The sequence below is a fragment of the Pan paniscus genome, chromosome 12 (assembly GCF_029289425.2).
Source record: "Pan paniscus chromosome 12, NHGRI_mPanPan1-v2.0_pri, whole genome shotgun sequence".
NCBI classification, from domain to species: Eukaryota; Metazoa; Chordata; class Mammalia; order Primates; family Hominidae; genus Pan; species Pan paniscus.
Window position 1 is genome coordinate 51,963,396 of NC_073261.2, and position 12,144 is coordinate 51,975,539.

At 53.7% G+C, this 12,144-nt stretch overlaps 3 protein-coding genes across 15 annotated transcripts; 2 read left to right on the forward strand and 1 right to left on the reverse strand.

The window, feature by feature from the left end:
- Positions 1-104: 104 nt before the first annotated feature.
- WDR54 (WD repeat domain 54) lies at positions 105-4,141 on the reverse strand. Of its 11 annotated transcripts, none has more exons than XM_003810342.4 (10): positions 4,029-4,140; positions 3,470-3,692; positions 2,921-2,983; positions 2,472-2,538; positions 2,326-2,379; positions 1,875-2,002; positions 882-982; positions 620-782; positions 369-443; positions 105-290 (listed from the first exon to the last, which is right to left on the reverse strand). In XM_003810342.4, the coding sequence occupies exons 2-10, from the start codon at positions 3,689-3,691 to the stop codon at positions 159-161; spliced, it is 1,005 nt and encodes a 334-aa protein (XP_003810390.1). In that variant the 5' UTR covers position 3,692; positions 4,029-4,140; the 3' UTR covers positions 105-158. The 11 variants fall into 11 exon arrangements, with proteins under 11 accessions (XP_003810390.1, XP_054963762.1, XP_024783295.1 ...); XM_055107787.1 differs by having other exon boundaries at positions 105-220; positions 3,470-3,725; XM_024927527.3 differs by having other exon boundaries at positions 105-220; positions 4,029-4,135.
- On the forward strand, positions 4,136-11,679 carry C12H2orf81 (chromosome 12 C2orf81 homolog). 3 transcript variants are annotated; one of them, XM_034953414.3, is made up of 3 exons: positions 4,136-4,352; positions 9,613-9,843; positions 9,927-11,679. In XM_034953414.3, the coding sequence occupies exons 1-3, from the start codon at positions 4,284-4,286 to the stop codon at positions 11,598-11,600; spliced, it is 1,974 nt and encodes a 657-aa protein (XP_034809305.1). In that variant the 5' UTR covers positions 4,136-4,283; the 3' UTR covers positions 11,601-11,679. The 3 variants fall into 3 exon arrangements, with proteins under 3 accessions (XP_034809305.1, XP_008960958.1, XP_024783293.1); XM_008962710.5 differs by having other exon boundaries at positions 4,137-4,301; XM_024927525.5 differs by lacking the exon at positions 4,136-4,352 and adding an exon at positions 8,301-8,456.
- Positions 4,225-7,743, forward strand: LOC112438880 (high mobility group protein HMG-I/HMG-Y-like). Its single transcript, XM_063594844.1, has 2 exons — positions 4,225-4,587; positions 7,379-7,743. Exons 1-2 carry the CDS (start codon positions 4,431-4,433, stop codon positions 7,741-7,743), a joined length of 522 nt encoding a protein of 173 aa, XP_063450914.1. The 5' UTR covers positions 4,225-4,430.
- Positions 11,680-12,144: the final 465 nt, after the last annotated feature.

A 12,144-nucleotide genomic window follows, 5' to 3' on the forward strand; every position in this document is an offset into this window, starting at 1 on the left:
AGGGTGCCTCTCTCTGCCTGGTCTAGACCTGCCTCACATCATCCCTGGAGCATAGTTCACCAGCTGTGAAATATGACTGTGATACTGAGTAATCAGACAAAGGCTGGGTGGAGCAGGTACTTTATGAATACCACAGGGACAAAGGAAGGCTGCTCTTCTCACACACTGCTGAATCTCCGGATCTCCGCAAGGTCATAGCCAGTCACAGCAAAGGAGTTGCCTGAGGAATCACAAAATCGAGCACCACACAGCTGGGTGTCGGAGACACACTCACCATGACAGTGTTCCACCTGGGGGAGCAGAGGGCTCGTCAGGGCCTGCTGCCCCATGCTTGGGCCCCCCCATTCCACCCACCCCATGACACATACCTCAATGTAGCCACTCTCTGGGTTTCTGCTCAGCTTCCAGATATGCACAAAGGTGTCCTCACCTGCAGAGAGTAGCTGTGGAGGAGGAAGAGGGGGAGTCAGAATGCCCTGACGGGACAGGTATAAGCTGGAATCCCCAGTCCAGGTGCCCCAGGGGAGGGGGCTACACTGAGTTGCAAAGACAAGCCTGTGGTGTTCTCTCAACATTCCACTGCCAGGAAAAAGGGTATGTAGGAACAGAGGAGACTTACCTTGCCCACCTCAGAAGCCAGGTCCAGGGCGCAGATGGCCCGGGCATGGGCATTGATCTGGACATGTAGATTTCCTGTAGTGGCCTCATACAGATGCACTTGTCCGTTCCCATAGCCTGCTGCTATGATCCCCTGCCACAGCTGCACAGAGGGGCACGGAACTCTGCAAGGGTGACACCCAACTATATTTTGCCCAGATCAAATCCTACTCCCCAGCCTGAAGCTATCTCAGGAAGCCCTCTACCCTTTCTGCCTCACCTACCCAAATCCTGGAATGCGGGTCAATAATGTGAATTCTGGCCCTGACCGCCAGACACACAGCAAGCCTGAGTCATCTGCCGTCACCATGTCAGCCACACAATCCTGAAGGGAAAGGCAAGATCAACCCTTTCCTTTCTCCCCTGCTATGGTCCTGTATACAGGGCAGGAGGGGAAGGGAGGCAGTGTGTGCATCTTTGCCTCTCCAGGGAAAGGGCAAGGTGTGGAGCCCTCACTAGCTAGACCCATCAGAAACCACCCCTACCACCAGGGTTCCCTTGGGAAGCATGAACTGCTTTCCTTGAATTTCTTCATGGAGTCCCATCCCCCAATAACATTAGGAGGGGGTGCATAATTGCCTCGCTGGATGGATGATAAAACTGAGGCCACAGTGTCATGACCTTCTGGAGGTCTTGTAGTGAACCAGTCACAGTCATGACTAGACCCTGGGCCCCTGCACCCCCAACACCAGGCAGCCAACACAGCCTATGGGCCTAGCCCTATGCCAGGTACAATGGAGAATATGAATAAGAAAATATATACCCTGTTCTCAAGAGGTTTGCAAATTACTTGGGGAGACAAGAGTTGTCTTTTGAGGGCAGTGCCAATTCAGGTTTCAGCTAAGAGACATCAGTGGGAGCTAGAATATAGGGAAGGCTTCCTGGAGAGGATGGATGGCACTGGAGCTGGGCCTGAATAGATGGGACTTGCCCTAGAGAAGGAAGCTGCACATTTCAGAGCTGGAAAGTATCTTAGAAACCATTTGTTCCAACTCCTCATTTCACATCAGTATTATAAAGTCTTAGTTAACTATAAAATACTACATAAATGTAAAGTATCTCTGGCTTTATCACTGAACCTGGTTGCTGAAGACTAGGAAAATGCAGATTTGCCCAAAGCCATCCACCTGTTTAGTGGCAGAGCCAAGACTCAAAGCCAGGTCCCCTGCCTCCCAGGGTGGGGAAGGCTCCCAGGTGGGTAGGGGAAGTCCACTCACCTGTCCCTGGGCAGGCTCGGTGGCAATGTCTGTGATTGGCATCTGGTGCCCAGCCAGCTCCTCGCTCAGTACAATGTTGGGACCCTTTGCTGGGATGTCAAACACCAGCACCCGGCCTGACCACGTTCCTGTATCCAGAACCAGTACTCCAGTGATGACTTCCTGACCCTCCTGGGTCTCCAGCCACCATACTCAACACTTACTCCATCCCAGAAACCTTAGTAACAAAACCCCCTCTCACTGCTCCAACGGCCATGCCCCTTCATTCACTAGCCTCGTCTTATCCCACCCTGACCCTCTGAACCCTTCCATGGTTTACTGGAGTCTCTGATTCCACTCCACTTCCACCCTTCCCTCTAACTTTCCACAATTTCCTCAGGCCCTCATTATCCTCCTGGCCACAGCCCACATGCCCCAGCACCCCTCCATGCCCTGCACTTGGCTCCCTCACCCACACAGATGAAGTGGCCACTGGCAGCAATTCCCCGGGCAAACACAGCCTGTACTGAATATGAAAGGGGAGAATGATCAGAAATATCCCCTCCTGCAGCCCTAGCAAACACTCCCTGCCCCCACCCCACTTGGTCCTGCAGGTACCTGGGGAGGCATCTCCAGAGTCCAGTGCATGCCAGTAGACCATGGTGTAGCCATTGGACTCGTACATCTGGAAGACCGGGGCAAGAACCAGGGGGCATAACCCAACTGACCTCTGCTATTTCACATATCCGTGTTAGCCTTAGCCCATTTAATCCTCAAAACAAATCTGGGATGTAGGTACTATTTTTATCCTAATTTTTTCAGAGGACAACAGTGAGAGTGAGAAGTTAATAGTGTAAGGACATACAGCTAGTAAAGAGGCAGATACTGGAGGTGGCACTTGGAAACTGGAAAAGATGGAAAGATTGAAGATAGGAAATAGAAAAAGAGTGAGTGGGCCAAGCATGTGAAAAGTCTGGAAGTGTTTAGAGGCAAGTGGGAAAGTCTGGAAGCCTGGCAGGGAAGCTGAGAAGGCTCTGGTGGGGCAAGCAGGAGAGTCCTCTTCTTACCTGTATTCCTCGATGTGAGGTGAGTACCAGCAGCACTCGGAAGGGGAGGACACACCAGTGGACCTGGAGGGAGGTGCATCAGTGTAGGGAGAAAATCAAAGCAGGGAAGATGAGTTTTTTTTTTTTTTTGGGATGGAGTCTTGCTCTGTGGCCCAGGCTGGAGTGCGGTGGCGCCATCTCGGCTCACTGCAACCTCAGCCTCCTGGGTTCAAGCGATTCTCCTGCCTCAGCCACCCAAGTAGCTGGGATTACAGGTGCACGCCACCACACCCGGTTATTTTTTTTTTTTGTATTCTTAGTAGAGAAGAGGTTTCACCATGTTGGCCAGGCTGGTCTCGAACTCCTGGCCTCAAGTGCCCGTCTCAGCCTCCCAAAGTGTTGGGATTACAGGCGTGAGCCACCGCGCCCGGCAGGAGAGGGGAGATTCTGAGGTTAGGACATGCCTGGGGAGATTCTGAGGTTAGGACATGCCTGCTCCTGAAGGTTTGGAGAGAAAAGGCTGGGGGTAGGACTGGGTTCAGCAACATCACTCCCAACTCCATGCCTCACCTGAGTGATAAGTGGGGGACTCACTCCAGCACCCTCCTTAGCGTGGAGCTGGCGCTGGGCCAAGGGCACACCCTCAGGAGCAGCGCTGAGAAGCTGGGCGCTTGGTCCATGAACCACGCCAAAATACGTGAGGTTACGAGCCGGCAGCTGCAGCACACTGAGGTTGTTGCACAGGGCGGCGGCCGAGCCTCGCAGGGGAATGGAGCGCTCCCAGCGGAACATCCTGTGCGGGGGTGCAGCCGAATCACCAGGCGCGCTACAAACAGACGCAGCGGAGATGCCCGAGGGCGGCTATCATCGAGCATTTCGGAAGATGCCTGAGACTGGGTCATAGGATGGGGTGCCCAGAGGACGGTGATGGGGGAGGGTCTCGAGGAGCAAGACAGGGGAGTCCCAGGGCTGTTTGGGGGCGACGGGGGAATCGCAGAGGAGGAATGGGGATGACACAGGACCACCCGATGGCCCCAAGCCCGCGAGCCAAATAAGTGTGATGAAGCCCCCAAGGCTTTCTCCCTCGGCTCGGATCCCTGAAGCCCCCGGCCTAGATCAGAGGTAACACCTGCAGCCCCAGATCGGCTCGCCTGACTCCTGGTTCGTAGGGTCCCTCCAAATCCGCCGCCACCATAGAGACGACGCACGTACGCACGGCCCTTGGGCGGGGTGAGCGGCCGGAACGTGCCGCGGGCGGCGCGGTTGCCGGGGCAACTGTGGGCGGGGCGAGCGACCCCGAGCCCGTGGTTGCCCAGGCGACTGTTAGGTGGCTTCGCGGCCCGGATGCAGCAGAAACACCAGCGTTGCTGCGACCGCGTTGGCGATGGCGCACGAAGGCTCGGTGAGCTTCAGTTCAGCTGGGGATGCGCCAGAGCCAGGGTCGGCCGTTAAGGTCGGTGTCGGGAACAGTGGGCTGGCTCTGGGCCGCCCAGTGCCCCTACTTGCTCCCGCCCACCGCGCGGGAGTTTAGATGACCAAGGAAGCCACGTCGGTACTCGGGCAGAAAACCTACACCTGCACGGTGCCCACTCAAACGCTTTGTTACACTCAAGCCATGAGGGAAAGGGTCAGTGGGTGGTGTAGAGCCCGAGAACAGGAAGTGGATTTTGAAACAGCTAATGAATGTAGTAAGTCTCTTACATGGTGGTGCGTATTTAAATGGATAAGCATTTAGAGAGGGAAGATAACAGAAAAAATCTATTTCGAGAATTTCAAGAGGAAGAAATATATTAAATAATTCAGAGACTGCACTTGAAAGTCAAATTGTTTAAGAGCCAATCAATTTTAAAATAAAGAAAACGGGGCCGGTCTCAATGGCTCACGCCTGTAATCCCAGCACTTTGAGAGGCTGAGGCGGGAGGATTGCCTGAGCTCAGGAGTTCAAGACCAGCCAGGCCAACATGGCGAGACCCCGTCTCGACTAAAATACAAAAAATTAGCTGGATGTGGTGGCGCGGTGCCTGTAATCCCGGCTACTCGGGAGGCAGAGGCAGGAGAATTGCTTGAACTCGGGAGGCGGAGGTTGCAGTGAGCCGAGATCGCGCCACTGCGCTCTAGCCTGGGTGACAGAGAGAGACTGTCTCAAAAAAAAAAAAAAAGAAGAAGAAGAAGAAAGAAAACGGATTTGAAGAGCCTTTGTGCAAAAATATCTCTGTCCCTTCTGGTCACCATCACGGGTGTCAGATGCGAGGCTGGGAGGGGAGGTCTAAGGAACCAACTCTCTTTACTCAGTCCAGTCAGCCCTGCTCTAGTCAAGCTTGGCCTGGGCTATGGGCCACTCCTGGTGCTTGCTACAGGGCTGTTCTCACTGGTGGATAGGGTTAATGAGACTTCAGGGATTTTGAGTTCTGCAAGACTTAGGAAACAGCAGATTTGGGGGGATAATGAATTTTAGGAAACAGATATGAGACAAGGTTTTAGCGGGGCAATAGGCAAAGGTTTGGGAAGATCACATTTGGAAGTACATTTTGGAAGGAACCAGGTTCAGGGAGACTGTTGTGGGGAATTGAGGGAGCTCCCAAGAGATTGTTTGTAAACTTTTTATGTCTCTAAAGTGAGTTTTGGGGACTAGTCTTTTTTTTTTTTTAAGTGATTACAAAAGGAAACAAACTCATTGTAGAGAACTTACAAAATAGAAAAGAGCATAGGAAGGAAACGTATCCTCTGTTATCATTTTGAAGTTTTCCTTTTGTTGAACACATAGTGGTTTACATATATGAGATCATAATTGATGTGTAAGTTTGTATCCTGCTTCTTTCAATTAACGTTACATCATAAACATTTGCTTTATGCCATTGCAAATTCTTTCTAAAGATTACCTTTAATGGCTGGGTTGGTGGCTCATGCCTGCAAGGTGGGCAGATCACTTGAGGCCAGTTCAAGACCAGTCTGGCCAACATGGCGAAACCCCATCTCTACTAAAAATAGAAAAAAAATTAGCCGGGCCTGGTGGCAGGCGCCTGTAATCCCAGCTACTCCGGAGGCTGAGGCAGGAGAATTGCTTGAACCTGGGAGGCGGAGGTTGCAGTGAGCCGAGATCTTGCCACTGCACTCCAGCCTGGGTGACAGAGCGAGATTCCGTCTCAAAAACAAAAACAAACAAACAAAAAAAGATTACCTTTAATCATTGCATAATATTTCAGTATATATAGCATAGTCAATTATTTATTCTCTTTTTAAAGACGTGTTTTCAATATTCTGCTATTATAAAAATACCGCAGAGAATTTGTTGGAGAATATATTTTTATCTTCATTTCAGAAAATGCCTTTTGGTTGTATTTATAGAACGGAAATTGCAGGGTTGAAGAAGTGAAAACATTTTTTAATGTCTTCATGCATACTGTTGCAGCATGGTATCACACTAAACCTTTGCCAATGCTGAGTATTCTTGTTTTTAAAATAATTCCAATTTGATGAACTAGAAATCAGAATGTCAATACTATATTTATTAGTCATCTACAGTCCCTCTCTTGTGAAATGTCATGTCCTTTGCTTATCTTTGGGATCTTAAATGGTTTTTCTTCTTATAGTTTAAATTTTTATTGCAATATAGCCCAAGCTGGACTTGAACTCCTGGGCTCAAGCAATCCCCCTGCCTCAGCCTCCCGAGCAGCTGGTACTGTGGGTGTGCGCCACTGTGCCTGGCCATTTTTCTTCTTCTATTTTTTATTTTATTAGTTTTTTTTTTTTCTTTTTTGAGACAGAGTCTCGCTCTGTCACCCAGGCTGGAGTTCAGTAGCATGATCTCAGCTCACTGCAAACTCTGCCTCCCGGGTTCAAGTGATTCTCGTGCCTCAGCCTCCCTAGTAGCTGGGATTACAGGCGCCCACCACCATGCCTGGCTAATTTTTGTATTATTAGTAGATACGGGGTTTCACCATGTTGGCTAGGCTGGTCTGGAACTCCTGACCTCAAATGATCCACCCACCTCGGCCTCCCAAAGTGCTGGGATTACAGGCGTGAGCCACTGCGCCCGGCCATTTTTTTTTTTTATATGAGCTTTTAATTTACTCGGGGATATTTATCTTTTTTCATATTTGTTGCAAATGTCTTTGAGAGGCTCTGGAGTCAGACAGACTTGCATGTGAATGCATTCTGACTTCACTACCTCCTACTTGTATGATACTGGGTAAATTACCATAAAATGGAGATAAGAATAGTTGGTTAAAAAAAAAAAATGTAGAGAACTTTTTAAGCTCCCCTGAGCCGGGGCTGCGCTCTTCTAAGTGGGACTCCGAGCCTGGGCTATTTCTGGCGCTGGCGCGGCTCCAGGAAGGCATCCGCATTTGCGACCAGGGGCGGCTGCGGTGGAGACTGGCCTGTCCTCAGCGCCCAGCACCGCTGCTCCCGGCAAACCGGAGCATGCACCGCAGGCCAGCGGCTGAGTTCGCCCATCCCAGCCATCACTTTTCCACCTAGTCCTTAGAGAAGGGAAGATGAGCGAGTCGAGCTCGAAGTCCAGCCAGCCCTTGGCCTCCAAGCAGAAAAAGGACGGCACTGAGAAGCGAGGCCGTGGCAGGCCGCGCAAGCAGCCTCCGGTGAGTCCCAGGACAGCGCTGGTAGGGAGTCAGAAGGAGCTCAGCGAAGTGCCAACACCTAAGAGACCTCGGGGCCGACCAAAGGGAAGCAAAAACAAGGGTGCTGCCAAGACCCGGAAAACCACCACAACTCTGGGAAGGAAACCAAGGGGAAGACCCAAAAAACTGGAGAAGGAGGAAGAGAAGGGCATCTCGCAGGAGTCCTCACTGGAGGAGCAGCTTCCTTCTGGGACTGGACAGCTTTGATCCGCTCCCAACCCCCCACCTCCCACCCCCCACCCCTTCCCTACACCCACCATCACCACCGCCTCCAGCCACCACCCTCATCTTCTACCTGCACCTTCACCACCACACTACACAACACACCAGCCGCTGCAGGTCCCTATGGGCTGAGTGGAGAGGACTTTTCCCCTGGCCTCTTTCCATCCCTACCCCCCCCTCCCCCCGTCCACCCACTCATACACATGTGCCCTCCTGGACAAGGCTAATGTCCCGCTTAGCCGCACCCTGCACCTGCTGCGTCCCTGATCCCTTGGTGGTGACATTGCTCTCTGGGCTTTTGGTTTGGGAGCTACTTCTCTGCTCCTCCACTGTTGCCTCTGGCTTCCCATAGAGGGGCCTGGGAGGGTTCCCCTGGTCTTAAAAGGGGCCCAAGCCCCCATTCTGGCACACACCACTCCACTGTCCTGGCAGCAGCAGGTGTGGCCAATGGAGGGGGGTGCTGGCCCCCAGCATTCCCCCAGCCAAACTATCTTTGTCACCACATGAGGCTCACACCTTTCATCCTTCCCCACCTTCCCTAGTCCCTGCACTAGGTTGGACAGCCCCCATTGGCTACAGGAAAGCGGGAGGGGTGTGAGTCCCCTACTCCCTCTTTGCAGTGGCCCCAGCCCCCTTACCGTCTGCCTGGGATCTGAGTACATATTGCAGTGATGGAGATGCAGTCACCTATTGTCCAGGTGAGGCCCATGAGCCCTGTGGCAGCTACCTGAGGTGGGCTGGGGCTGCTCCCCCAACCCTACTTTGCTTCTACCACTTGGCCATTTTCCTCTCCTCAGATGGGGCACCAATAACAAGGAGCTCACCCTTCCCACTCCCAGCCCTCCTGCTCCTGCCACCCCCCCCCAGGTTCTGGTTCCATTTTTTCTTTGTTCACAAACTACCTCTGGACAGTTGTTTTGTTTTTGGTTCAATGTTCCATTCTTTGACATCTGTCATTGCTGCTGCTAGCAGCGCCAAATGTTCATCCACATTGCCTCCTGCTCTGCCCACGATCCCCTCCCCCAGGTTACTCTTCGTGGAGAAGAGGGGCTGGGGCATGGCAGGCTGGGTGACTGACTACTCCAGTCGGGGCCCTGCCCCTAGGATGCTGCAGCAGAGAGAGCAAGGGGGCCCAAATCCACCATAAAGCATGTAGGGGCCACCTGCTCCCCCCGGTCTGTCAGGGAGGGGTAGCCATGATTTGTCCCAGCCTGGGCTCCCCCTCTGGTTTCCTATTTGCAATTACTTGAATTAAAAAAAAAAAATCCTTTTCTGGAAAACAAAATGTAGAGAAGACTCTAAATAGCACCAATAATTCCAGGACTGTTTACTGAATTGTCTTTCTCAAGTAATTTGAACACTCAAGAATTTTGAACACTTTGCTCTGGTATAAGGGCCATGAAGTTAAACCTTCACATTGTCTGGGCTTGCTCACTGTGTGCTCCTAAGCAAGGTTGGTTAACTTCTGTCAGACTTCGGTTTCTTTTTTCTTTCTTTTTCTTTTTCTTTTCTTTTTTTTTTTTTTTTTTTGAGACGCAGTCTTGCTCTGTCGCCAGGCTGGGGTGCAGTGGCGCAGTCTCTGCTCACTGCAACCTCCATCTCCCGGGTTCAAGTGACTCTCCTTCCTCGGCCTCCCCACTTCAGTTTCTTTATCTGTCAATTGTGGTTAGTGGCCTGTTAATGAAAATTATTAGGTCAAACATCTACTAAGTATCTGTCACATAGTAGGCTCTTCGTCAATTGGCCCTTTTCCTTCCCACTAGACAACTTGAGAAAGCTTCCTCCTAGCCTATAGCTACTCTTCCGTTCCACTTCTTGGTTTCCTGCTCTGACTGCCCTGTTTTGTTCTCACAGAGGCAGGAGAGGCAGGTCCGAGACCGCGGGGTGACCCGGTCCAAGGCGGAAAAAGTGCGGCCGCCCACTGTGCCAGTGCCTCAGGTGGATATTGTGCCTGGGCGGCTCAGTGAGGCCGAGTGGATGGCGCTTACAGCCCTCGAGGAGGGCGAGGACGTCGTAGGGGACATCTTGGCCGACTTGCTGGCTCGAGTCATGGACTCTGCTTTCAAAGTCTACCTGACTCAGCAGGTGGGCCGGGATCCGGGTCCTTCAGACTCGTCTCCCTCTCCCGCCCCTCCCTGCCGACCTGAGATCCTCTCTCGCCTCCGCAGTGCATTCCATTCACCATCAGCCAGGCCCGGGAGGCCATGCTGCAGATCACCGAGTGGCGCTTCCTGGCCCGGGACGAGGGAGAATCTGCAGTAGCTGAGGACCCCACATGGGGTGAGGACGAGGAGCCTTCGGCATGCACGACGGACTCCTGGGCTCAGGGTTCAGTGCCCGTGCTGCACGCGTCCACCTCGGAGGGCCTGGAGAACTTCCAAGGCGAAGTACACTCCTCAGGAGCCTCTCCGGACTCCTCTGCCATTACTCCTGCTCTCCCCTTTCCGACATCTCACTGCCCGAGTGCATTTCCCCAGGACCCTGGGGGCGTGGACCGGATCCCTTTAGGAAGGTCGTGGATGGGTCGAGGCTCCCAGGAGCAGATGGAATCTTGGGAGCCTTCTCCGCAGCTGAGAGTCACCTCGGCCCCTCCTCCCACATCAGAGCTGTTTCAGGAGGCAGGGCCCGGAGGTCCTGTAGAGGAAGCGGACGGCCAGTCTAGAGGCCTCTCCTCGGCCGGGTCCTTGAGCGCGAGCTTCCAACTGTCGGTGGAGGAGGCGCCTGCCGACGATGCCGACCCTTCTCTGGATCCGTACCTGGTAGCCAGCCCCCAGGCCTCAACCGGGAGAGGACACCCCCTCGGCTTCCATTTGTCGTTGGAAGACCCCTACTGTTGCATGCCCCAACTGGACGCGGCTGGGGATCGGCTGGAACTCAGGTCAGAGGGGGTGCCCTGCATCGCCTCGGGCGTGTTGGTGTCCTACCCCTCTGTGGGCGGCGCCACCCGCCCCTCCGCGTCCTGCCAGCAGCAGCCGGCCGGGCACTCGGATGTGCGGCTGAGCGCCCACCACCACAGGATGCGCCGCAAGGCGGCCGTGAAACGCCTGGACCCTGCGAGGCTCCCGTGCCACTGGGTGCGCCCTCTGGCTGAGGTCCTGGTCCCAGACTCTCAAACACGCCCCTTGGAAGCCTACCGCGGACGCCAGCGGGGCGAGAAGACCAAGTCCCGGGCCGAACCCCAAGCCCTCGGCCCCGGCACCCGTGTCTCCCCGGCAGCGTTCTTCCCTCTCCGGCCAGGCATTCCTTTCCGTGACTTGGACTCGGGCCCCGCACTCCTGTTCCCCACTTTAAATTTAGGCCTATCGTCGCCATCCCTCGAGTCAAAGCTGCCACTCCCCAACTCCAGGATCCGCTTCCTCACCACACACCCGGTGCTCCCTGATGTGGCCCGCAGCCGCAGCCCCAAGCTGTGGCCCAGTGTCAGGTGGCCCAGCGGTTGGGAGGGGAAGGCCGAGCTGCTGGGCGAGCTGTGGGCTGGCCGGACCTGCGTGCCTCCACAGGGTCTGGAGCTGGCAGACAGGGAGGGCCAGGATCCTGGCAGATGGCCTCGAACCACACCCCCGGTCCTTGAAGCCACTTCCCAGGTGATGTGGAAGCCGGTGTTGCTGCCAGAAGCCCTGAAGCTGGCCCCTGGTGTGAGCATGTGGAACCGGAGCACCCAGGTGTTGCTCAGCTCTGGTGTGCCTGAACAAGAGGACAAAGAAGGTAGCACCTTTCCTCCCGTTGAGCAACATCCCATCCAGACAGGTGCCCCAAAGCCCCAGGTGACCGTAGCACAGCTAATGAAGAACTCAGCCCCCAAAGTGTGGTCACGCTCCTCTAAGCCTGCTGCCTCCCTCTGATCCCTGAGCCTCTGGCAGTAGTAACTGGCCCCTCCCTCTGCTAGCCAGAAATAAACACCTGAGTTGCCTTAGGAACTAGTCTGATGTCTCTTGTCAGTTTCTTCCAAGGGTGTCCACCCTCTCACTGAACCCCAAGGGGAGCAGTTATCCTGCAGGCCTAGAAGAAGATAGAACCAGGGTTCAGGAAATAACCCTCTCGCCACCCTTAGGAGACCCTGCATTAGGGCCAAAGCTGCCCCATTGCAGAGGCATTCTAGAGAAACCCCTGTCCCCCAAAGGGGTAGACATAAGGGCTGCCAGCTGGTCTGGCTCTGTAGAGAGAACTTCGAGTCTCCTTTCAGTAGGGGAGGAAGGAGAAGGCCCTGCATAAGCACAGAGTGATTCGAGATATGAAGAACTTGATTTCTTGCTTCCCTGGTCCCTGGAGCTTGGTCACTTCACCTTAGACTGCAAATCCAAATTTCACTTTTGAAGTTAAGGAGGAACTCTCAAACTCAAACAGTATATTGAACAAACTCAAGAGTCAGTGCCTCCTTAAATTTTA